Source organism: Phocoena sinus, chromosome 10, assembly GCF_008692025.1.
Source record: "Phocoena sinus isolate mPhoSin1 chromosome 10, mPhoSin1.pri, whole genome shotgun sequence".
In the NCBI taxonomy this organism is placed as follows: domain Eukaryota; kingdom Metazoa; phylum Chordata; class Mammalia; order Artiodactyla; family Phocoenidae; genus Phocoena; species Phocoena sinus.
This window is the reverse complement of record NC_045772.1, coordinates 101,541,386-101,567,977: the sequence shown is the minus strand read 5'-3', so window position 1 is coordinate 101,567,977 and position 26,592 is coordinate 101,541,386. Positions and strand designations below refer to the sequence as shown.

Here is a 26,592-nt window from a genome sequence, read left to right as displayed (position 1 = left end):
AAATATACCGCAGACGGGACGCCCAGGAGTCTGTGGCTGGGGCCTGCTTCTTCCCTTGGGAAGAAAAAGCAAAACGCATCACCCCGCCAACCCGCCGTTCCAGAGCATGAAGGAGGCACGCCTGACCCTCCCGACACCACGTCGGGGCCCAGCCTCACCCTGCGAGATCCAGGGAGAGAGGGGCTGGGACGGGCCACCCGCAGGAGGGTCCAGACCAGAGCAGTGAAAAAGAGGGACAAACTCTGAAAAAAGAAATTGCCCCCACGCCTGGCATGTGACAGAGGGTCAAGAAGAGATGTGCTGAGTAAATGAATGGGCAATACGGGACTCTCGCTTTACGTGAAATAATTCCGGAGGAGATTAACGCCTCTCGCAATAAGCTGCTGCGTTCTTCCAGTTTTCATTTTCATCTCTTATACATCCACATAGTTTAACAAGCCAAATAGTTCTCAGAGGCTCCCGGCAAAACAAAGGCAAACAAATCCACAGTTCTCTTCCTGACTGCCCCGTTTCCTCCTCCCTGACAAATACTTTCAATTCTTCAGCTGTATATTGGGTGGTTAATTCCATGTTTTTAAATCATAGGCTTATATATAACTTCTTACCAAGTTTTACCTTCCTTCCCACCATGGGAAGTGAGGATTTCTCTCTCTCACCCTCCCCCAGCCTCCTCAATAGCATCGTAATTTAACTGGGATCAGCGTCCTATTCTGCATCGATCACGATGATTAGAAAGGGTCCCCTTTCATAGATGCTCTTTGCCTTTCTCCTGTGCTGGATCCTGTGCTTCCTAAATCCCACGCTTCCCTTGGTTTGCTCCCGCCTCATGGTGGAGAACTTCCTCTGGTAGCTTCCCTGCACGGGAGCGAACTTGGTTTTGGTTTGGGGTTTTCCTTTTAGTTGTTTTTGTTGTTGTTATTGCTGAGATTTTTTTTACTCATCTGAAAATGTCTCTGTTCTACTTGTTGCTTGAGTGATAGTTTGGCTGGGTATAAAATTCCCAACTGGAAATCCTGTTCCTTCAGAATTTTGAGGGCACTGCTCCAGCCTTCTTGCTTCTCATGTTAAAATACCTGAAGCCAGGCTGATTCCTGATCCTTTGTAATATATTTTTCTCTCTCCAGAAACTTTTAAGATTGTCCAACTGTCCCCACTTTTCTGAAATGTTCACAGCGCTGTGCCCATTCATGTGGGCACTCCGTGAGCCCTGCGGCCTGGAAACTACTGCCCTTTAGCTGTAGGAAGGGTCCTGGAACTGCCTCCATGAGGGTTACCTGCCGCTGTTTATTCACTTATCTCTTTCTGGAACCCCCAGCATTTAGATGCTGGACTTCCTGGACTGGTTGTCTCATTGTCATATTTTTTTTCCTCCTAATTTCCAGCTCTAATTTTTTGCCCTGCTTTCCTGGTGATTCATTAATTTTGTTTTCCAATGATTCATAGCCCTCAGCTACAACATCTTTAATTTCCAAGAATTCCTTTTTGTTTCTTGAATGTTCCTTTTTCACAGAAATCAGTTTCCGTTTCAGGGAATTATCATCTTCTCTTCTCTCATCTCTTTAAAGACAGAAAAGAATGTTGGTGGTGGTGGTTTGAGGTTTTCTTTAAGGTTTCTTCTTTCATATTCTGTTTTAAATACCCATCCTTGTTTGTTTTGGTTTCTACTTTCATTTTAAGGGACTTCCTCAAGTACTTGGGTGTCCTTCATTGACTGATCATATTTAAGAGCGAAACAACAGAAAACTGATAGGAGTACTGAGTGGGACTTGTCAGCTAGAGGGGCTGCAGCTGAGTTGTTCTGCTGGGTGGACTCTGACACGTCCTCAGCGCTTTCTTCTCCAGGCTAGTCTGCTCTGCCAGCCTGAAGGATGCTGGGGGATGTTCAGATCTCCAGCCTAGAGAGCACAGGCCTAGGGGCTGTGCTGTGAGAACAAGTGGGAAGACAGCTGGGGCGTCTCAGCCCCGTCGTCCCCCCGCCACCCTGCTCTGGGTTGTGCCGGCCATGCCCCATCCAGAGAGCACCCCCTTGGTCTTCGACAGAGGACAACCCTCCCCCCATCTCTGCCTGGTGCCGCTGGGTTGCACAGAGGCAGGGTCTCTCCGGCGAGCTCTGGATTCAGCCCCAACCTTAACCCACCACCGTGGTCCAGGAAGGCTTTGGTTCTAGGGTGCTGTCGACATTAACACTGCTTTAAAAGAGGCGCCGAAGATGCCCTCACCTTCCAGAGCCAAGCTTAGCCAATGCGTGTGCGATCACATACAACTGTGATGCGTCTATGGAGAAAGACCTGGTCAAGGGTCTGTGTGTTGATCACCATCAACTTCACTGGGGCTGGAAAACATAACGGAAACTAGAGGACCAGGGAAGCCTCTGCAAAATCTTCAAAGAGGCAAAGCCCCATAACATGCAGGGCTGGGCTCAGCCGTATGGCTGTTAAGGACCATGGCAAAGACTCCCAGGCCCAATATGTCATCAAAGAATATTTCAAACACAAAAAGTGAACAAACGAGAACCTAGCCCTCAAATATACACGTGTATGTATACACACACATATATGGTTGCTGTTGTCTTCTTTTCCATTCATTTTATCTCTGTGGTTTATGCATTTTTTAAAGATTCCTTCACCGTGATTTTAGCGTGGTTTGGGAAGAGAGCATTCAATCACAATTTCTAAACTACTGTGTTTTTCCCTCATTACCATATCGCTTTATTCTATTTTTATAAAACATCACATCTACTCGGGAGAGCGCATAAAACACATCTTTACGGATTAACGAATAATTGCAAAGCAAACTCTCCCGCGAGGAAAGAGCACAGACTGAGCTAGACTCTGGATGAGACACCCCGCCCTCGGGGTGAGGGGAACGGAGGCCCCAGGGAGCGGGGTCTGCCGGCTTCCACTTCTCCTGCCTGTGAGCCCAGGGGACCCTCTGTGACCCCTGCCCACGGTCCCCTGTGCCTGGCGGATCCCAGGGCATTGCAGCCGTAACAGGAAATGCCAACTCCAGACCCAAACCCGGGCTCCCGGCTGGGAAATCCGTGTCCTTCCTGGAGTCTGTCACGGCCATGCTGACCGCCCCCCACCAACTCCTCGCTGCCCCGATGTGGCCGGTGTCCCCGAGACATGTCCTGCACCCCCACCCCGTCCACCCCCGTCTCCGGCCCCCAGTCGCAGCCTCTGCCAGGAGGACTGCTTGGCTGTTTGGTCTGTTTGGTCGGGCTTGTCACAGCTAAGCCTCCAGTTGTCAGGAAGAACCAAGATTCCCAAACGGAGAACCTACAGGAAAGCCCTCTGGGGAGGCCTGTTGTGGGGTTTTACGTGGGAAACGTCCCTGGCCAGAGAAGAGGCCTCAGGAGCATCCCTGGGGGAAAGGCAGAGTGTTCCTTTTTTCTTGAATTTAAAAGGACTTCCACCCAGCATTTGGGGAGGCAGGGACCGACCATCCAGGATGCTGAGGTTGTGGACCTCGGAGGGACCCCGTGATCAGTCAGCTCTTCTGAGATAGTGAATAGCTCCTGTTTTGCCAAGCACGTTCCAACCGTCTTACTCATGGACCACGCCTGCACGCGAAGAAGGCGCGCACCGGGCCCTTCCCCCACCCCCGTCCCCGGAAGGGAAATGGGAGGATGAGATGGGGGAGGGCACTCCAGCACTCGGCTGCCGCCCCGCCCTGCCCCGGAGGGAGGCGCAGAGTCACAGCTTGGAGTCTTCACATCCCCAGAGAACCCAGTCCCTGGTCCTTCCTGGCACGGAGCCCACCCACCCACCTTCTCCCGCTCTAGGCGAGGGGCCTCCCACGGAAGGACAAACACCGTGCGATTCCATGCGGAGGGACCAGAGGAGCCAGAGTCAGAGACGGGCAGCAGGAGGGTGGGGGCCAGGCCTAAGGGGAGGTGGGGGCAATGAGTGCTCACGGGGCACAGAGGCTCCTTCTGGGAAGGTGACAAAGTCCCGGGGATGATGGTGGTGAGCGTTACACGACAGTGTGGACGTGCTTACAGCCCCCAGACCGTACGTACGCTGCAAAAGGGGGTAAAATGGTAAATTTTACGTTAGGTATGTTTCACCACAATTTCTTTAAAAGGAGCCTTCAAGCTGCAACGGAGACGAACACGAGCAGAGCGCTTCTCCACTACGATGCCGGTGTTCGTGACTCTCAGGACTAAGGGCCCGTCCGTCAGGCAAATGGCCAAAGGCTGTCTCAGGACCAACAGACACAGGCCGGGTGAACGGGGGCCGAGCGCTCCAGTGACCCACCAGACGTGAAAACTTACGATGAAAGTTAGACGAGGAGTGAGGCTGCTTCTGCCCTTTGCTCTGCTGCTCTGGGCCACGTTGACCAGGCTAGGCGGCCGGACCCCCAAACTGGTTTTTCCGGAACTGACCCCTTGCGCCTTCATCTTCCTCCCGGGGTTAATCGGTCACACTTCCCAGCGCTGGGAGAATCCGGGCGGATGACAGCGCTCAAATCACCCAACACGAAGGGCCGAAGGGCCGTGGGACCCAGCGCCAGCAGGACTGACCGCCCTCCCCTAGAGGCGCACGGGTCCCACGTGGGAGCTGGGACGCCAGAGAAGGGAGAAACTTCGTGCTTCCTCCGCTCCCGGGTTCTGGCGAGCAGCTTTTCACGTCACCTGACCTTGGCCTTCTTATCCAACCGCTATCTTTTGTTTTATTTAGAACCAAAGTTCCCAAGAAGCAAGGAATCACCTGAGTTATAAATTGCATTGTAGTGACAGAGACCAAAATAACCTCGTGAGTGGTTTATCAGCTCCCAGGGGAGACGGGGGAGGTTGGGGGGAGGTCGGAGTGACAGCCCCGCACCCACCAGCGCCGGCGCCCAGGCACCTCTCATGGTCACCCCACCCTCAAGGCGATGCTTTGGTCAGCAGTACCCAAAGTGTCTCATCGCCAGGGCTGTGTTCACCCCTGCAGGAAGGTGGGCAGGGAGGGGCGGGCACACCCACTTCCGCTGGCATCCCGGTCGCCAGAAATTAGTCACCACTGCCCCCCACTAACCACGAGGGAGGCTGGGCCCTGGACTCCCGGCCGTCCTGAGCCAGCGGAAGACGCCGGCAATGGACGATGGGAGAACAGATACCGGGTGACAGCAGCCGTTTCTGTCATCAGGCACGCCCTCCCTCTCTTGTACGAAGAGCCCTCACCATATGCACACATGGTCGATGGGGAGGAGGCTGAAAGGGGACAGAGCCTCCGATGATGTTCTCAAGCTCAGGGACCATCACTCAATTTGAGACAAGATACTGAGCTCCAACTAGAAACATGAGGGCTTAGGAGCCGCCCAGAGAGGCTGGTGGTCCGTGGTCCAGTGGGCGGATCGGGCCCCCAAGGAGACACGAGTGCGGGACACATGGAGGTAACGAGCTGCTGAAACGGCCTCTGCCTGTGCTCTGGCTCAGCCACCGTGAGTGAGGACGGATGCCCGGGGGTCCCCGGCCGACGTATGTGGGGGGTGGAGGGAACGAGCCGAATGTGTCCTCCTCAGTGGGCTGGTGTCACCCCCACCTTCCTGCAGCCCCCTCACCATGAAGGAGGCCAAGACAAGGTATAAATCTCCCTTCTTCACTGAGACGTTTCTGCAAACCGGCTCTGAGCCCGGCCCACCTGTCACCCTGATGAGAGCTGGGATGTACGGGCCTCCCGGCCAGACCCTGATCCGGACCCTGAAAGGGATGTGATGGGAGCAGAGTCCAAAGCCGGGGACTCCTCTACCCAGAGTTGCTTCTGAATAGGGAAAGTCTGGTTTTGCTGCCGCTACTCAAACCTGCGTGACCACCCGTGAGTGGCGAGCACAGCTCAGTCTGCAGACACGGCCCTGCGGTCGGCCCCTGTCCCGGCCACCCCCAAACCCGCTTCCTGGCCACCACCGGCCAGCCAGGAGTGTGCACACAGAAAGCACAGGTGACTCCAATGTTACTTAGACCTGAGCAAAATCTTACTTAGCCTCAGTTTCCTTACAAAGTCAGGGAATTCAAGTTGATGACCTTCCAGTTTTCTTTTAGCTCCAGTGATCCATAAACCTCTATTCCTCCCGCACGACCGGTAGAGTCTGCTCTGAACAAAGCCCACGAGCCCGATGGAACCCAATGGAATCCGTGACGGTTACTCACCCCTCCACACGGCCATCCAAGACAGACCAACAGTGCCCTCAAGCGTGAGAGGCACACCGACACAAGGGGTGCTCGCAGGACCCCAAGGCGCGGCGGCCTCAGGCCCTCGGCACCTGCCAGGGGGAACATTCACCAGTGCAGCTCCCACGTCACCCTCCCAAGAGGCGAACTCAAAGTACACCGTCGGCAATGAAAGTCATCGTGAAGAGATCAAGGAAACAGGAGCGTAGAGACAGTCCCCCGTGAGAAGGAGGGAAGCAGAAGCAAACTGAAAACCCAAACTTGCCGGTGGAACTTTGACTCTGTGTCACTGTCTTTTTTTTTTTTTTTTTTTTTTTTTTTTGCGGTACGTGGGCCTCTCACTGCCGTGGCCTCTCCGGCTGCGGAGCACAGGCTCCGGACGCGCAGGCTCAGCGGCCATGGCTCACGGGCCCAGCCGCTCCGCGGCATGCGGGATCCTCCCGGACCGGGGCACGAACCCGTGTCCCCTGCATCGGCAGGCGGACTCTCAACCACTGCGCCACCAGGGAAGCCGTGTGCCACTGTCTTTAAAACACCAACATAGGGGCCTCCCTGGTGGCGCAGTGGTTGAGAGTCCGCCTGCCGATGCAGGGGACGCGGGTTCGTGCCCCAGTCTGGGAAGATCCCACATGCCGCGGAGCGGCTGGACCCGTGAGCCATGGCCGCTGAGGCTGCGCGTCCGGAGCCTGTGCTCCACAGCGGGAGAGGCCATGGCAGTGAGAGGCCCGCGTACAGCAAAAAAAAAAAAAAAAAAAAAAAAACACCAACATAAATAAGCCTTCACGGCACGTGGCCCCACACACGTCCTCCGCCAAACGCCTTTCCGTCAGAACCCACAGAGGCAACGACATGAGCCTTACCTATTTTAAAGCCGCCTAACTTTCTAGAGGAGGGGAATGCGTGACTGTCACCACTGCCGCCCTGTGGCCTGGGAGCCCAGCGTGGACGGCACCACGGGCAGGACGTCACCATGGAAACAGGCTCTTCCTCCTCAGGATGGGCATTCCTCATCCTCTGCTCCAACCCCAGGGGGCTGGGGGTTGGGGGAGGGGGACACTCTTACTCCTTGAGTCCTGTGGTCCGTCAGTGACCATTAACGCGTCTGCTTCCAAGCAGGGGCTCCTCTGGAGACCGGGTCAAGCCCCCCGCCCTGCTCGGCTTCACTCTTACACTGCACCCGGACTCTGACTCAACCTGCAAGCTCCAGGCAGCCACACCCAGGGCTGGCCACCAGCCCCCCAGCCACACGGGGCCCCCCTGGCTGACGCAGAGGTTGCTGGCCCATTTCTCTCCCTCCGGCCAGATTCCGTCACCACAGCTCTCTGCTGCCCATCCTCCTTGCTGGGTCCCTGCTCCTGCCATGTGGTCTCTGTGGCCCAGACGCCCCCGCAGCCTGGATCCTCCCCCTGGCCTCTGTGACGCATAAGGCTGGGCTGGTTCCTTCAACGCTGCCTGCTCTCGGGATCCCTGAGCCACTGGTAGTGCCCACGTGCCCCTGCTCTGGGGTCTGCCCCAGCCTGGACCCACACACACCCTGTGGGGCTGGGCTCCCACGTCTAGGCCCCCCGCCTGCTGGCCTCAGCTGATGCCAGCCTCTCCCTGGGCATCTCAGGCCACTGTCTCTTCCCCCAGAGCAGTCCTGATCTCAGAAACTTTCTGCTGTGGTGGACAGTTCATAAACGGTCAGGAAAATTAAGAGATTGCTGAAAACCAGAAAAGGCGGCAGCCTACTCTCTGCTCCTAGAAGGTTCCTACAGCTGGGCTTTTCCTAGACGCCTGCTTTCCAAACACCGTCAGCAGAGGTAACTCTTGCGATGGAAACGTTAAATGGGTCGCGGGCTTTTTAAGTGCATCCAAGAGAAAGGACTGTGACGTTCCGTGCTGCTCGCCAGGCCTGTCTCTCCTCTCTTCAGCTGGGAGCCTGGAACGGATGCGTACCGGCCCGGCAGGCATCTGAACACGTGCGTTTATCCGAGCATTTCCAAAGGGAGAACAAAGCACATGGTACCAAGACGGGTCAGAGCTGCCCCTTCTTCCTCTGTCTCAGACATTCAAACACCCTTTGGGTCCAGCAAACTCATCACTTTCCAAGTTTATTCCGAGTACGGCCCAACTGACACCCGGCAAGATTTCTGCCGTGCTCAGGTGGCCGCCAAGAACACATCTTCCCAGATGCAAGGCATCATTGCCCAGAGAACCCGGGAAAAAGCCAGTCTCCTGTGGTATCTCCCCTGGAAAGGCCAAGAGCAAATTTCAGGGTTGGTCCAGATGGGGGGCCCCCACGGGCCGAGGGAGGGGAGCCTCACTGCTGGGTTCAGAAACACACGCCCTCCCCTCCTTGGGCCCCTCTGGGGGCATATCCGGGGTGGACGTGGGGGCAATCACTCCGCACACTGGGAAAAGCGAGCACCCAGAGTCACACGGAGCGTGGTTCAAACCCCCGCATCCTCCCTGTGCAGCCCTGGCTACGTCACCTCGCCTCTAAACCTGCTTCCCTGTTTGCAAACTAGAGCTGGAAACTGCAGAGTTGTGGACTCGCTGTCACGGTTAGGGTTCCTGGCATGGGTCACCTGCTCCAGAATTATAAGAGTGGCGGCCGTTATCAGTCTGATTAAAGGAAGATGTGGCTCAGGACGCAGGGACAGTAATACCAGAGCCCCGGGCAGCGGAGACTCTGGTTAAACACGCCAGTGGCAACGGCGGAGTCAACACATGAGCAGCGGCTGGAAGACACTCCACGTTCCGGCGCTCCTTGCCCATGAGCAGGATCGGTGTCTCCATGGCAGGTCCTTTCGATGGAATCTTTTAATACGAAGGCAGAGCTGATGCTTCCAAAGAGGCTGTCAGGCAGGAGGGAGTTCATTTCACGAGAGACTTACCCGAGGCTTCTCAGGTCATGCAGATGATGGGTTTGCTGCAAAGTGATGTATGTGGGCTGTTTCCCTGCTCCTTCGCTGCTCTAAAGGCCCTTCAGAGACTTCTTTAAGATTTTATAATGCTAATTCCTTCAGAGAGTTTTGAAAGACTTGACAGGTTTTATATAAGTGTGTGTGTGTGCGCGCACACGCACGTGTGAACAAACAATAGAAAAGCCCCAGGAGTTGCACAAATGTATCCCCACGTCCAGCATCCTCCTAACGGTTCCCAGATGTGCGGACGGCGCGTCGCTTTCCAAGGGGACCCCGCGTGACCGATGCTGGTAATCCAAGGACTGGGAGTCAAGAACACAGAAACCCGTGTGCTCAGGGGGAATTTTTCAAAATGACTCTCCTGGGAGAAAACCTGCTGCCTGTTTAATTACCCAAAGACATCCCCCAAAGTCCTGGGAAGGCGGCGGAAGTGTCCCTTCACTTTGTAATTCACATCTTGTCTCCTGCCAATCTGGCCGCGGTGCTTTCATGACTTCCTTCTAGATTCCTCTGTCCAGAGACGTGCTTTCTCTCCTCTCTCTGCCCCCGCCCCCGCTCCTCCCGGGAATCCTGAACCTCCTTCCACTTTTCCCTCCACCATCTCACCTTCCTGCCTTCTCTCCACCACGAGTCAATGGAAATGATCTAACACTCGCCACAAAGAGGCAGCCGTCCCCAGGAAGCGTTTAATAGCACATAACTTTGGTGAAGCCCCGACACCAAGACAATAAAGCCAAGGGTCTGCTGTGCCGGATTTGGCATTTCACGCCCCAAGGTTACCCGAGGAAGCTGCCGGTAAGCCTCACGTCAGATGCACATCACGCGGGACGGAGGCACCACCTGGAAGGAGCCAGGCGACGGCAGGTTTACCTTCACCTTCTCGCCCGCGGCACCCTGCTGCCGTCTGCCCCTCCTCCCCGGTCGGCCCCCTCCTCTGAAATGTAGCCTAAACGGCTCAATTTCTTTGGAGCTTCTGAAACACTAAGCAAGAGGATCTCAGCGTCTTTGGGGCCACCCTGTCTCCATGACCTGTGCTCGTTTCCCCGGACGCCATCCTGGTTCTTAAGACTGAATCGTGTCGACGTGGAGACGGGAAGACGGGGTGGGAGCGCTGACGGGACCTCCAGTGACATGAATGTGCCTTGGTCCCAGGGGACCCGTCTGCCCTCTGCCCACGTCTGGGTGGACTCTGGTCGCCCTCCCCCCGCCCCCCGCGTCCCCCAACACCTGGCCCTACGTGGGTCCCGTGAACCCTTAGACCTTTACCGTGAAAGATTCAGGGCCTGAAAAGTCACGTGCAAATCACCACAAAACGCCTCTCAGAAAGGAGGCAACGGGGACGAGGGGGACAACCAGCAGGTAAACAAGACGCAGGGCTGAGAGCAGAAAGCCGTCTCTTCAAGCTTGATGGGACGATGGATAATTAAACCCCATCAATGAGCAGAAACGTGGAAGGGCTTTCCAGACGGCTCTGCGTCTGTCCGGACCCTGCCCTTCCCAACGACCTCCGCCCTGGGTAAGGGATCCTGTCCCTTGGTTATCTTTTCACACGAAATCCTGCCTCCCCACCAGCCCCCGCGCCCCCTGCCTGAGACAGCTACTTAGCAAACACTTACTTTACTAACGATGATCGTGAGAAGGTGATTCTGATTCTGACGATTCTGACGATGCCTGGCCATGACTAGAATTTTGGAGCAAGAAAGGGCTGGAGAGGCTCTGAAGCACCCCGACCCCCACCTCTCATGGCTTTATGTGATGCTCTCGTGGAGCCCCCTGAATCAGATCCTAAACCCCTCAAGGGCGGGGGCCCTGCTCGGCCTTCCCTGCTCCGCCTGGTCCCCGGTCCGCACACCCATGGTACCCGAGCGGTGACAGAGCCTCGGGGTGACTGCACACCCTCTCTCCTTTGTCACCAGCCGACGGCAGAATTCAGAGGCACCGGGTAATCAAAACAACGACACCTTCCATCAGAATAAGGCCTCACGGTTTTCAAAGGGCTTCTAGAAGCATCCTCTCCGATGAGACGATGCTCCTCTCGGGAAGCCCACCCGTAAGTTCAGCACAGTTCTCGCCGAGTAGCAAGTGGAAACCGCAGCTCGGGAGGCTGGGAAGCTGCAAGGGCAGCGCGTCTGGTCCCCACTGGCAGCTGCTCCAGGCACGGGGCCACCGGGCAGGGCCCACTGGGAAAATCCAGGCAAGAAACACAATCGCAGGGAAACCCACAGCTGCGTCCAAACCCCATGCTCTGCAACACTGGGTGTTTATAGCCACGAAGCCCACCCAGCGACTCCCCACAACGGCTCCGTGACCCGAGGCCCCTGCCCACTGCCTGGCGTGTCCACAGATGGTAGTTGAGTGAGCAAAGGATAAAACAATAAATGAACGTGCAAAAAAATGAATAAACCGACAGTACAAGGTGCGCTGTCACTGGAAACGTAACCAAGAGATGTCGGTCGAATCTAAGGGATCCGCACGTTTAAGAAAAGCTGATTTGATTTATAGAATCACAAATGTCTGAGATAAAACAGCTCTAACATAAGCAAAGGCCACCAGAGTAAACAAAGAATTTTATTATTTCTCTCCAAGAGGCCAAACCCAAGATGCCTACATTGGAGAAAAGGAAAAGAAAAAGAATTATTCACGCAGAAAACCCTCCTGATTCCAGAGGGATAAAAATGACTATAAAAATTTTTTTTTTACAAAAATGAACAAGCTTTACTAAAAATGGGGGCTACAGGGAGAAAAAGAGGACTCTGGCAACTGAGGATTTCAAATCGTCCTGAGAGGTAAGAAATGACATCAGGCTGCATCTTCCCGACAGGAAAACACGCTTTAAACGCAGGAACCTTTGTGTATAATTGAGTTTCCTGCTGAACAGACCTCACAAAGTGGCAGAGAGGTGGGCAGTCAGCCCAGTTCTGTCCTCCCAGAATCCTCTCCTTGTACCTGAGGACCGGTGTGACCTTCCTTCAAGTGGCCACATCTAACCCTTTCTCCTCACTCTTAAGCCCTTTGATTCAGCAAGCCTCAAGTTTCATCATCTAGGGGCCGCTTCGGCAGGATTACCAATCCCACCATCGACCCTAAAACATTTTTTCATCACAGTTTAAGAGACTCTGTGATACAGCTCCCCCCTCCCATGCAATCGAGTGATCCTAAGTTTGGGTCTTGTTCTTTCAGTAGCGTTAGCAAAATATTTACTTAAAACAAACGTAGTCACACCCGAACATAAATATTTTAGAGGCCAATTATAACCGAACAATTCATTGTTTAATTAGACGCCAGTACCTCTCGCCCTTAGAATGATGCCTCTCGAGGGCATCTGTCTTAAGCACAGCTGCGTCTTACACGCAGCCGGTGCCCAGTAAGGAACTGTTGGGGAACGAATGCTGATCACGCCAAGGACGGTCTTAGACTGACCTTCGGGAACCCACGTTTATATGTCAAAGCCGTACCTTCTGCAAGGAGTCCTACTGCTGTTGTTCCGACCCGGGATCTCGTTACTCCGACCGTAGGTCTAGCCAATTCCCCCGCAGGCTTTGGGCTTCACTCGAGAGCAACTTCTCCCAGGAGAACCTTTTCTATCACTTTTCCACCCTCCAGTTCGCACGAATCACTGCCTCTAGGGCCTTCACTAATCATACTAGAATCTCAGAATCCTACATTTAGCCCCTCACTTTCCCCGACGTCTTAGCTCCGCTTTCCCTACACTTGTGCATGAACGTTTCTGCCTCGTGAGCCCAGCCGGCGCTGACCACCCGGCGCTGACCACGGGCGACCGCAGGCCTCAGCTCATCTGCGTTTGGGTGGACCGGCCCACCAGCTCACCACGGCCATCATCCTCAAACACTACCACACCAGCGATTACAGATTTACAGTCAGATGTCTTCAGGCAACTTTAAAGCGAAGACACACTTGCAGCATATAAGTAGCACATCCTGCTGGAGGAGGGGCGGGGGGATGGGAAGTCAGAGTAAGTTTGGGACAAGCATCCCCTCGGGCATAACTAGTCGGCCTCACACCCGCAAAAGCCAGGAGCCCCACGTTAAACTCTTCTCCCCTGAGGCTTCCCTGGTGGCGCAGTGATTGGAAATCCGCCTGCCGATGCAGGGGACGCGGGTTCGTGTCCCGGTCCGGGAAGATCCCACATGCCACGGAGCGGCTGGGCCCGTGCGCCATGGCCACTGAGCCTGCGCGTCCGGAGCCTGTGCTCCGCACGGGAGAGGCCACGGCAGTGAGAGGCCCACGTACCGCAAAAAAAAAAAAAAAAAAAAAAAACTCTTCTCCCCAAAGTCCTCTAAAGTTCCCCCAGTATGCGATCTGAGAGGAGCACGGGGGACCCCAAGGGTGGCCCTGATTCTCCTTCTCTGTGGTTGAGAGGCCCGCGTACCGCAAAAAAAAAAAAAAAAACTCTTCTCCCCAAAGTCCTCTAAAGTCCCCCCAGTATGCCATCTGAGAGGAGCACGGGGGGCCCCAAGGGTGGCCCTGATTCTCCTTCTGTGGTGGACTCCTAGCAACAACTTTGTGCACTGATTATCCCCCGCCCCCGCCAGCCTGTGCGGGCCTCTCGTTCACCTGCTCTTGGGTGGCCTGGCAGGGGACGGGGGTGGACCGGGAGCCACCTCTGGCCCCCTCGCCTTTCTCCGTAAGGCCCACCCGTCCCACCAGCGCCCGCAGGGCCTGACCGGGGTGAGTCCAGCCCCTGAAAGGATCTGCAGAAGCCCGTGCAGCCCCTCCGGCCCCTGTGGCCAGGCCTAACCCTACCCCTTACTCTCCAGGCCTCACCCTGCTCCCAAGGACTCAGAGATGGGCCCGTTCTGACCCTGCCCACGGGCCCAGAGCGTGGACGGACAAGCCCGCGTTCGCGATGGTTCCGTGTGTTTGAGGAGGCCGGGCGGGAGGCAGGGCCAGGCACAGGGATCCCTGCAGCCGCCCCTGCTGCGCCGGGGACCCGGACCAGTGGCCCACGAGGGGTCCCACGCGTGGGGAGGGTCCCCCCTCCTGCCACTCTCGGCTCCGCAGGCTGTGGCCGCCCTGCTGCATCCAGTCTGGAAAGGGCAGGAACTAAAGCTGGAGCGTGGCTCTGAGCTCGCTTGCATCCCTACGCCACCTTGAGAGGAGGCCGAGGGAAAGTGCACAGGAGAAGATGCCAGGAAAGGGGCCAATGTGCGAGGCAGTGCGTATCTGTCTGTTCCCATGACAACAGGGGCGACCGTCACCGTGAGGACTCAGCTCCACCCGTGGCTGCTGGCATTTCCAGCTTCTCCTCTGGGCCCAGCCCCCACTGCGCTGTGAGAGGTACCACCTTTGGGTCCAGCCGAGAAGCCTTGAGGCCGGAAAGCAGAGCGACAAGCCTGCTTGCGATGGAGCCGGGATGCGGGCCGGTGACCCCAGCGCGGCCCCGTCACACCTGCCTGTGCTGCGGGCATCGCAGCCCCTGCTTCCCACCTCCCGCGCGTCCTGGACGGCCCAGGGCTGCCCCCCACCCCGACCCACAGACACAACACCCCTGGGGTCACTGGTGAAGAGACCCCCACGTCTGTCACACACACGCTGGGTGTAGGCCTTGGGGGGCCGCAGGGCCTTAAGGCTCGGGAGCCACACACCTGGGCTGGAACCTCAGCTCCACCACCTCGTAGCTGTGCGGCCTGGGGTGAGTTAATTCACGTCTCTGGGCCTCATTCTCCTCCTCTCTAAGACGGAGCGGCTCTAACAGTCCCGGGGTCTCCACGGGGCATCGAGAGGACCAGGCGAGTTAACACTGACTCCGAACGCTGTCTGCAGTACAGAGGGGACGTTACTATTATTACTAGCTGGATGGCAGACCTAATAACTTCAGTCACGCAGAAACCAGTAAGAACAAAGGGAATAGAGAGGGGAAAGGCTCCCGAGAAGCCGAGATCTACGTTCTCAGATGCAGAAATCACCGCGAACGCGCTTTGTTTGCAGTGACCTGCTCAGTCCACTCTCTCCTCCCTCTGCACACACTGGAAGCGTCTGCTGACCCAGCGCCAGGCCCACGGGAGCAGGCACTGCACATCCCGAGGGCCGGGGCCCAGCCGGCAGGCACCCGCAGCACTCGGGGTCCCTCCAGACCCCAGCTCTGGGACCCGGAGCATCCTTCGCCCTCCCGACGGCTTCACAGCAGGCTCAACACTTGGGGCGTCTCAGGGCGGCACCGTCCCGAGAAAGGGTGCAACACGCTCGGGATGTCCTTCAAAGGATCCAGAGGTTTGGATTTGATCTTCGAGAAAGGCTTTCCTCCAATATACTTAAATTAAAAGGAGCTTGGTGCAGGAAAGGGGTTCCACGACACAGAGCGTGAATGTATATATGTTGTGTATATGGAACGTTTCCCCCCAGATGAAAACAAATGGATAAAATGGAACCAGAGGTGACACATACTTAGACTTCAAAGCCCCGTCCGGGGGCAAGTGCGGAGCAGGCAGTGCCTCTCCCTCTGAAACCTTTTGGGAGGGGGAGCCCCCACCCATCGGAGACGCCTGGTCCCCGGTGCGGCCACCCTGCCGCCGCACGGGCCTTGCCACGCTGCCCGTCCTCTCTTCTGAGGACGCCGGTCCTCGGGGCAAATCTCCGCTGTGGGTGGTTCCAAGCAGGCGCCGTCTGTGACGGGGTGGGGAAAGGTGGCACGCCCCTGCCCGGCCCAGGGAGCCCTGGCACATGAGCACACCGCGAGGCAGCTGTCGCCTGACGGTTAGGGACACAACGCCTGCATCCACAGCGCAGCTCCTGCGTTTCCAGGCACACCGTCTCCCTTCTCTGAGCATCTATCCTCGTCTGTGAAATGGGACAACAGGAGGGTCTCGTAGGGCCCTCGTGGTGCTCAAATGACTAAGACACACACGGCACTGGGGTGTCTGCACGTGGAGCAAAGGCATAAACAGGGCCCATTATCTCTGAGTTAGAGGCTTCAGGCTCCACAGCACCGTCATCTGTGTAACTCTGGTTACCCAGCCAGCGTGTACCAAACTGACTGCACCACAGAACCAAGTTGCTTTCTTAAAAATACCAGTTAATGTCGACCCAGGCAGGGTGTTTAATCTTCGAAGTGTCTTCCCCTGCCCATCCCATGCTCACAGCAGCCCCGCACGACGTTCCAGGGAACAGGGCAGGGGCCACCACCCCCTCACACATGAGTTCATGTGACACTTGGCCCTCACTCCCCAGTCACTTTGCTCCTCTGAACTAAAGGGACACCATCTGGCTGGGTCTGTCCACTCCCCCGTCCACTCACTCAACAAATATTTATCAAGAGCCTGGCACGTGCCTGGCCAAAGTCACCGGGGCCAGGGCAGCATCGGGGCGGGGCGGGGGGGGGGGGGGGCGGCAGGGATGAATGCTCCACCCTCAAGAAAACAAGTAAGTACATATGATCATTTACTCTTGTGGGGATTAGAAACCGTGTTTGCAAAGCACTGGCTCCTGGTGGCCCCTCGGCAAAGGTAATTATTATGACTAGGCAGGTTTCCAGGCCCCACCTGCCGGAAGAGTGACAGAAAGGTTCAGGGACCGGTGGGAGGCCCCCAGTCCAGGCCTCGCCTCCCAGCCCAGCGCCCGCAAGCCCGGCCCGAGAATGGCTTACAGGTCACACCTTACGCCCACGTCCCACCCAGAGCCGCTCCGTGGACCCTCGGTGGGGACAGGGGGGTCCCTCAGTGAAGCACTTCCCGAGGCCCACGCGCGGCACTGGCGGGACTGGCTGTGATGCGGGGTCGCGAGAGCGGCCCCGACTCTCGTCTGCCGTGAGTGTGACTCGTCTCACCCTCGAGCACACCCCACAATGAAGGAACACCCAGCTCACGGCAGGAGGACGAGGGCCAGAGCCCGCATCCCTGCTTGCTCCCCAAGCACTCGGCCCAAACCATCCAGGGGCTCGGGCGCCCTAAACGCGGACCCTCGGGTCGTCCTCAGCCCAGCACGACCTGGAAGGGGACCCCACAGGGACCCCAGAGGCTCGGGCGTGGCTGGTCCCTGAGCTGACCGGGAGGGACATAGGGTTATTCCGGACGCAGTCACTCTGTGTGGGGGGGCGGGGGCGGGGGAGAGGGTTGGCCCCTCAGGCCACCAGGGCTGTCCCTCGGGGCCCCTTCTCTAGCCACGAGGTCTCTCTGCTTCCCCCTCCCCCACCGTGCAGTGAGACCACGGGGCTGGGCAGCCCAGATGTCCATCTCCCAGGCGAGGAGTCCAGAAACAACAGCCTCTGGGTCTCCTTGCCCACAAAAGCTCTCCCGAAGGGCCCGGGGTGACCTCTCCAGGACAGGACGGAGGCATCCGGTTTCCGGCTGCAAGCTCTCCGGGCGGGCGGCGCACACAGCCTGTGCGGGCACTGCTCTAAGGGCCCACGGGCCTTAACTCATGACCCGCCCACCCAGCCTCGGCTGTCCCCATTTCACAACCTAAATGGGAAACCCGACACCCCAGCCTTCTTCCCGGCACTTGAGGGGCCCCTCTGACGAGCCCCCTGCAGCACCCCACCCCCGGCCCCCCATGACTCCTTCTCTGGCCTCTCCTCCTCCCCCCACCTCCGGGTACGGCCTGGCTCTGGCTCCAGAAAGTACACAGCCCTGTTCTCTGCACAAGGTCAAATGCCAAATATGTTCTCTTAATATTCCAGCCCAAGCCAAGTCTGCGCGGACTTCAGGGTTTGCAGGCAGCTGGGAGTTTTCCATACGCGATGAGTCTGCCCTGCTGGCACCAGAGCTCAAGACACATCATCCGATTTACCGGCAGGGCAGCGGCTACCAGAGGGAGGGGTTCACGGCGCTATTCACACCAGATGCTCTGCGTGCCAGGTGGGCCCTGCCAGTAACGAGACTGTGAACAATGCAGCGAGAGCCGTCGTGTCATGGGCCAGTTCACGTTTCCCTCTGCTCCACTAGCACCAGGAAAAGATAACAAAGTTGATGGATTTGCGTGCGACAGTGTATGTTAGATGGAGCATAAAACAACCAGACTTTTACTTAAATCATGAGAAAAAGACTTTAAAAAAATGCATACTGGAACACTTTTCATCTCCTGGAAAGAGGAGAAAGTAAAGTGCTAGGAAAACAACGGGGATTGTACTCAGCCAGTGGAGCAGGAACGGGATGGAGAGAACGGAGCCGTGAGCCAGCGGGAGGCGGCTGTGGCCCCGTGGGGTATGAGGGGACCTTCTCCTCCTTGACTGTGAGTGTCTTTGCTAAACAGACTATTCTTGAACCCCACGGAGGGGAAACCTCTGGGGAGCCGATGTGTTCCCTCTCTCTGTCTGGATCTAGAGAGAGCCGGGGAGAGGACTCACAGGGACCCACTCACAGGACAGCCAACGTGCTGGTCGCTTTTCCCCAAGAGCAGCCTGCGATCCCCGGCAGCAGGCGCACCAGGGGGAGCGTATTAAACACACCGACTCCTGGGCGCCCACCCTGCTGGGCTCCCAGCCTGGGCTCCGCAGGTGGGGCCTGGGACTCTGCATTGTAGCCCCCACCCAGGTGATCCGGAGGCACTGAGGTCCTAGGGCCTCTGCTGTAGGTGCAGCATCGTCCCCTCCTCAGAGCAGGACGCTGGAACCGCAATTTCTTGTTTTAAAAAAGCTATGAGAGTCACGGGAGAATCCTCAAGCCTCATTGCAGGGGCCCTTACGTGATTCGGGGGCCGCGTTCTGGCACGACAAGAACATTTTGGCAGGAGTGTCTCAGTCCTCAAAGCTCAACAAAGAGCCGCCTGCACCCCCTGCTTCAGGGCCCCCGGGGCTGCAGACAGGACCGGCGGCCCCTCCTCCACCCAGAGCCCAGAGCCCGCTCTCTGCACAGCCGGCCTTGAGCTGCCAGAAAGGCAAGGATGAACCACGGCCCAGTCACCCCCCCACCATGTGTTTAGATCTCTGTTCCTTGACCTTCAAAGACTCTGTCTCCTCAGTTTCTCTCCCACTCTCGCCCCTCCCCGTCCACCCACCCCGCACAGGCCCCGCCTCTCCCTCTGCACCTGCCGCAGGTGCAGAGCCAGGCCCGGGGCTCCTTCTGCCCATCCCCCCTCCCCCTCCCTCCAGCGCGAACTGTCTCCGGGAGTCCTGACCCGCACCTGTCCTGTCCAACGTCTCCTCCTGCATCTTCCACGGGCTCCTCACGTAACCGCAAACTGTCCCCCTCATTCCCTGCCCCTTAAGCGTGGCCTTTCCCCTGAAGTCTTTCTCCTAGCTGACGGTGCCTCGTGACCCCCATCACCCCCACCACAAGGAATTTTAAAAATGCATATTCCTGGGCCGTGCCGCAGAACTACTAAATCTGAGTCAGATCTTCCAAAACGTTGCAGTCGGTGTATCTCAAGCTCTCCAGGCTTTTATAATAACCAAGCGGGGTCAGGAGTCACTGGTCCACGGGCCTCGCTCATGCAGGAGATGCTGATCCAAGCCTTTGGAAACAGCTTGGAGCTGGAGCCGTAAGTCTGGGAACGATTTACGTAGAAAGTGAATGAAAAGCTGCAGGAGTAGCTGAGCTCACCGAGGGAGAGAGCAGAAACTGAGACGGGCAGGACAGAGCCCTGGTACAAAGTTCCCCTAGACGCGGGAAAAGAAGCTAGAAGGCACAGGGGAAATGGGAAGAGAGGCAGCAGGAGACCAAAGAATAGCTGTGTCCCAAAGCCACAGTTTTGGTGAAAGTTTTGCAAAGGGGCCTCTGACCACAGAAAACGCCGCCATGAGGAGGAGGAAGGGGCGGGTCCACATCACGACACTCGTGTTGGTTGGTCCCGGCCCGTCAGCCAACGTGGGTGTTGCTTGGCTGTTTGTGTGACGGGGTGTCTAACACCCTTGGCCGTCCGGTCGGTGGCCAGCCATGTCCCAGGGAAGCTACGACTTCATGGCATGCACAGAACGGGAGTTGGACTGTGGCTCCTGAGGTCCAGGGGCAAAGGTCAGGGCACAGTCAAGTCTGAAAGACCCCAGAGGAGTCTTCTGGGTGGGGCCGTTCCAAAGATCCCAAGACGAGACACAGGAGTGTCACCGAGGAAACAAGAACCAGTGAGACCGGGGGCACCCTCGAGAAGGGCCCTGAGATCTTCAGGGCGTCCCCAAACCCACAGCTCCAGGAGCCACCAGGGACGCCTGTACCTGGGGACCTCACGTGCTGGGGTACCTGCTGCCTGCACGACCCAAGTCCAAGGCCCTCCTGGAAGGAAGGGGCATGGCCATTGGATGCACCACGCCAAGGGCAGTCTGTCCCCTCGGCCCCACAACACAGTGGCCCTAGAGAGGCCCCAGGACGAAGCCACCAGCCCAGGGAACGGGAGCAAGGTGCCAAGGAGAGGGCAGACGGACCCAGCAGAGGCAATGCAGACCCTTCCTCAGAAAGATGAAAGTTAAAATATTAGACTTGCATATACACATGCATCCACCAGAGGAAGTTCAGGGGCAGAGCTGGCAGAAGAGGCAAGCGCATCTGTGTGTCTGTATATGGGTGTGTCCGTGTATGTTTTTGCGTGCGTGTCTGTGTCTATGTGTGCATCTGTGTACGTGTGTGTGTCTCTGTGTCTGTATCTGTGTATATATGTGTGTGTCGTGTGTGTGTGTGTGTCTGTCTGTGTGAGTACGTCTGTATGTGTCTATGTGTATGTGCGTCTGTGTACATGTGTGTATGTGTCTCTGTGTATACGTGTGTCTGTGTACACACGTGTTTCTGTGTCGGTGTATATGTGTGTGTCTGTGTACGTATATGTGTGTCTCTGTGTCTGCGTATATGTGTATGTGTGTGTGTGTCTGTGTCTTTGTACATATATGCGTGTCTCTGTTTCTGTGTATATGTGCGTGCCTGTATGTGTCTGTGTACATGTATGTGTGTCTCTGTGTCTGTGTGTATGTGTGTAGGTATGTGTGTGTCTGTGTGTGTTTAGGACGGAGGAAACCCTCCATCTTCCGAGCATGCTTCCTTAATTTACTGTTACCGCCCAACCCGTGGCTTGAGAGGGGCGGCAGCTGCCTTAGCAACTGGAACCCCCTTCAAGCCCCCATGCTCTCCTGTGCGGCCCGCATTCCTAGTATGAGGTCCCCCGAGTCCTGACTGCCCCCCATTGCCCTCCCTGCACTGTGTAGCCTCGCCCTCATTGGGGAAGACGTTAGAGCGACCAGCGGGGCAGCCTGGACGGGCCTGGGCTGGTGCTGCCGGTACTGTACCCTTTATCCAGAGCAGCTTTACTGGTACAATTTACGCACCAGGAAACCCGCCCGTTGTGAGCATATGACCTGCGATCTTCAGTAAAAGTCCAGAGTTGTGCAAACATCACCTCCGCCTAGTTTCAGAACTCATCCACCACTCTGTGGAGTGTTTTAAAGACCACGGCCCCTCGCCTCCAGCCCGGAGGGCATCCAGGGACACCCTGCTCTCCAGCCCGGAGGGGTGGGACCAGCGGCCCTCGGTCACCCAGCGCGCCCACCTGTACAGCCCCTGGTGGCCCTTCTCATCCTCCCGGACTCGAGGTGAGAGGCCGTCTCTGGGGCTAGGATGACAGCCCCCGCCTCGGTGCCTTGGGCCAGAGCTGACCCAAAGCATCACTGGCTTCCAAACGCCCCGGATTGTTTTTCCAAGTGCGCAGCCACAGGGTTCTGGGGAGGACGGGGTGGGGCGGGGGGGGGGGGGGGTGGTGACACTCGGAGCAGAAGTAGCACCACTGGAAGAAGGCTCCTGCTTTGCTAGGGGCCCTTTGGGACACCCCTCTTGTATTTCTTTTGACACGGCAAAGAGGTCCTGCCTGTTAAGAGACAAGGTCACGCCTCAGCAGGCCGCGTGGATTGGGCCAGTGCTCTGGTTGCCGTGTCATCACTAGGCCTGAGGGCCGGCTCCGGAGCCTGACCCCACGTGCAACCCAGGCTCACTGTGACAACCGGGCGACGGCCGTGAAGTCTAAACGGGCATTGGACGGACTGCCTGACGGGGCCAAAAAAAAATGTCAAAGGCCAAAAAGCAGAAGAACTGACTCTCCCGTGACATCACAAGAAGTCGGCGACAGCAGAAGGCAGCCCGGTTCCCTCCTGCTTCTTCCAGAAACTATCACCAGACAGTCCCGTGTCACCAGAGGAAGCAGCCAATGACGGCGGAAGATGTGCTTTTTGGGGGTCACGTGAGAAACTTTGGTGTCCTGGCAGGGGAGAGGAGAGGGGCAGGGCTTCCCCCCAAGCCTGCAGCCGAGGCATCCTGGGGCGTCCGGCTCTGCCAGCTGCATTCCAAGGCTCTCCTCCCATGCCCAGACGGCGCAAAGGCCTTTGTGATGACTTCACGCTCAGCCCAAAGTAAACACCCTCCACACTTTTTCCATGGACACATTCTAACCCGACACTGCCAGCACCGGCCTCCCCACCAACCAGATGGAAAGCCGCCTTTCCGAAGAACGAAAACCTTTCTAACTAAATAGTACATCTCGGCTGCAAAAGCAAACTTTCCTAAAAGCTTCCTAGAAATTACTTCCCGTGCACCGATCCCACATGTCACCTGAGCAAACGTCACCAGCGGAACGAAGGCCCTGGAAACAAACACGATGGAGGATCCACAAGGCACACTCGCTCCCGCAAACACCTGCCCTGCAAGGCTGCAGGTGTGCTGAGCACCCCCAGGCCGCCGCCCAGAGCTCACACTCACGTGTGCCCTGCTCACAACCACCCGACTGCAACAGTATCTGTCAAAGCAGGCTGACGTAAGACAGGTGCCCGTCTGAACAAAGAGCCAGAGCCCTCGGGATCCAAGCTCGGCTGGCTTTTGACCCATCGAACACGTTCCAGCTTGAATCCGCGCGCGCCAAGCTCAGGCCTCCGCCGACTCGGAAAGGCAGACGCAACAGTGCACTTACCAGGTTGGAGTTGGTGGCGTTGGAGTCGTCCTCTGGAAAGGGAATATAGATCGCTAAGGCCACACAGTTGGCAAAAATAGTCAGTAAAATAATGATTTCAAATGGCCTGGGAAGGGAGTTAAGGAAGTTAATGCCACGGAAGCACCAGTGAGACAAACATACACAGATAGATGTTTCAAAACGGAATCAAAGATTCATCGAATCTTGTTTAAACAATACATTCCAAGCCCCTTGTATCCTGAAAGGAACATATGCCTTGTTAAGTGCTTCTAATGGGCCCCGCCAAAATTTTCCCTAATATGTCAAACGCAGTGGAGGCCAGGCGCGTGCCAGAGTAAACACAGGTTTCTAAAACTTTTTTCCCTTCTTTTATTTATTTAGATTTGCCCTGGACTTCATTTTCCCTCATGTGTGCTCAGGGCTGCTTTGAAAGATTGAGGCCTGCTCCAGCCAGGGCTCGCCACCCCCAGCGGCCCGCACCGGGGCCCGACAGAGCTTGGCGGGGGAGAGGGGGGCCCCCTGGGATTCAAGGCAGAGACTCGACTCGAAGACGTTTCAATGACATCTGGAGATAGGATTTTCAATCTTTTAACTTTAAATTTCGAGTCTGTTTTTTCTTCCTCCTTATTCTCTGCTTGCAAAGAGCCGGAAGGTGGCCAGGGGCTCCGGACGCCCAGGAGCACGGCAGCGTGTGTCGTGCACGCAGGGGACGGCAGCTCCACGCAGGGGCCCAGAGCCTCTTCAGTCTGCGGAGGCCCTGCCTGCGATGAGGTGGCCTGTGTCCCAGGGCCTCCTGACTTGCCCGCGGGTTGTGCCGGGCGCTGGAGGGGATAAGCCAAGGTTCGCCTCCCCCCCCAGCAATCAGGGAGGTCCTTGTGCCCGGATTTTCTGCACCAAAATATCAGGGCAGACATATTCTCGAGAGAAAAATGAGCAACTGTGATAACAGCCCTTCCACCCTGCACCCTGAATTAAAGGCCAGAGAAGGGGGCTTCAGAGGACGGGCCCGGTTCATGCCCTTCCAGCCCCAGCTCCCCACCTCCCAACACGGCCACGTTTCCACCCTAGTCTGTGGAGCCTCACAGGAGGAGGTAGAGAAGGAGGATGGCCATTCCTGGAGACAGGGACCACCTCCATCTCCAGGGAAACCTGCACTCACAAAGCTAACGAATCCTGAAACAGGAAGAGGCCTTGGAGATGGTCTGGTCCAAACTCCCAAGGCCCAGACAGCCTGAGGAACGTTCCCGAGACCCACATCAGGCACTGACCAGCCAGGACCAGAACCCATACCTGTGCCCACCGAGTCCACTGTCCACTCCTCTGGCACGGACGGCCCCAGACCTGTGTCATCAGGGCAGCTCGGGGCCTGGAAGGAAGCGGTGATTCTCCAGTCCAGGGCCTCCCGGCTACAGATGCCCTCGGCCCCAAGGGCAGAGCTAGGGGTCCACTCACCCAGCGTGCCCCACAGGCACTGCCGTTGTCTGCGTGTGCCTTGGTGTCCAGGAGACGGCCTGCAGTACACTGCCCAGCCCCCCAGCTGGACAGACACAGAAAATAAAACCACCTGTCTCAGACCCGAGCTGGCCAACAGCAGAGCCAGGTCCGAACCAGAGCTTCTGACTCAACTTTTCCAACAGGCCGTGCTGCCCCTTGAGCTGGCCGAGGACGCGTGGTGAAGATGGGATGCTGGCCGGGGGGGACGGCCAGGAGCTGACGCTGACCGAGAGCGCGCCCCGGGCCAGGCCCTGCTCTGACCACACTACCCACACTCCGGAGGGGTGGACGGTTATCACCCCGCTTCTACACGGGGAAGCCGAGGCACAGAAAGTGAGATGTCAACTTGTCCAGAGTCACATGGCTTGGGTAGGATGGGGTCAGACCAGAGAGTCTGGCTACGGAGTCTGAGTCGGTCAGGAACATTCTATGCTGATCCACTCCGAAGTCACCCCAAGCGTTTTTAGGAAGCTGGTTCTTTTAGACCTCCTCCCACACGGCCTCCTCCCTCCCACCCTGTCCCCACCTGCGCGGCAAAGCGACACTCAGCCCCAGGAGGGCAGCTTCGTTCCCATCACCTGGCCCTTGTGGTCACCCCCCCAGGGCAAGAGCATCTCAGCTCAACTGAGCCAGACCTCAAAGTCAGCCTGTCACCCTCCCAGGTTGGTGACGGCTAGGCCCAGGGTGTCTCCGGCTCTGTTGCTCACCCCCAATTTCAGGCTCTCCATCCATCACCTTATGGTAAATTTCGGGGCTACTGCTGGGGGAGAGAAGGTACGAAGAAACCACTCAGGCACGAAACAACTCTGCAACGTGGAGAAGCCCACTGTGGGCTGGCCGTTCAGGCCCAGGTCGGATCCCCGTGTGTCCCAGCCGGGCTGGGTGGCATCCTCTAGACATCCTCCAGTGCGTTCTCTTCTACACTCTGGGCTCACGGGGAGCAGGCCGCGTGGACCGTGGATTTTGGATTCGGGGCACCTGGATCTGAATCTCAGCTCTGCCGGTTGCCAGCGGCGTGGTGTGGGCGAGTTCAGCTCCCCCAGGCCCCCCGCCCCCTGGCCCCTCGGCCCTGACTGAGCGTCTGTGACAGCAGCCCAGCGGGGCCGCCCAAGCCCAGCCTCTCACCCGGTCACCCGGAAAGCGGACACCCTCGGCCTTGGGAGCCCTGCCTGGCTCTGCAGCTGCACCGGGCTCGGGCGCCTCCTCTCAAGCGCCCTTGGACTTAAGGGCTCAGGCACTGACAGAACTAACACCTCCTTTTACCTTTCATCCATCCCCAAGACCTCTAAATCTTTCCATGCAAAGTCATAACTGAAACCCAGCCCCCCATCCTGAACCCCGGAGACGTGGCAGCCCTGCCCAAGTGGATTCTTACCAGAAGACACCCGGCACTAAGTCCCAGGCCCTAGTCCGGCCCGTGTGACCTACGGGCACTGCGTCATCACGGGAAGTCAGGGCGCACCCACTGATGGCTGGGAGGCTTTCCATCTCCCCTCCCCACTATTCCCGGCGGGAAGGGGCCCGGCGCTTGCACCCTGAGAGCCGCCCTTCCAAGCCACTTCCCCTGCAGGCCTTGCTCACGGGGTTCCGCGGACAGGGGGTCTGCGTTACACCCTCAGGCCGGCGCTCTCCACTTCAGCTGCACCTGGAGAGCCTAGCCAGGCCTGGGCGGAGCTCAGACACCTGTGCTTTGTCCCAGCTCCCCAGGTGACGCTGATGTGCCCCAAGGCTGAGAAACACTGAGCCACGCCCGAGAGCCGACCCTCTCGTCTCTCCGGGTCCTGCAGCCTCGAGCAGGAGGTCCCGCATCTGCGCCAGTCCCACAGCTCGGGAGGAGGAGGGGGGTCTGGGGGTGCAACGCTGTCAACCCCACACATCAGTGGGTCCTGGGCAAGCTCAGCCCGGAGAGGGGATACTTGCCTACCCCTTAGGCTTGTTTTCTCAAATACTGCTTATTATATAAAAAAACAACCCCCAGGGAGCTGGTTATACAAGCAGATTCCTGGGCCCCATCCCCAGAGACTCTGACTCGAGGCTGGGTAGGGCCTAGAACTCTGCATGCAAGACAGCGCCCTGGTGACAGGTGCAGCAGGTCTGAGAACCATCTGCCGGCCCCGAGCACAAAGGATACTTCCACTCGACGATGCTGATGCACGCCCTCCGGATGGGGTTCTTGAGGGTCAGGCAGAGCAGGGCACGGGGCGG

General features: G+C 57.4%; 1 protein-coding gene across 1 annotated transcript in view; it reads right to left on the bottom strand.

Moving 5' to 3' along the window:
* The window catches only part of CACNA1C (calcium voltage-gated channel subunit alpha1 C), a 465,996-nt gene that overhangs the window by 389,917 nt on the left and 49,487 nt on the right, over nucleotides 1-26,592 (bottom strand). Inside the window, 2 exon segments of the mRNA XM_032644404.1 lie at nucleotides 22,894-22,999; nucleotides 26,519-26,592. Coding sequence (XP_032500295.1) covers nucleotides 22,894-22,999; nucleotides 26,519-26,592 — 180 coding nt within the window.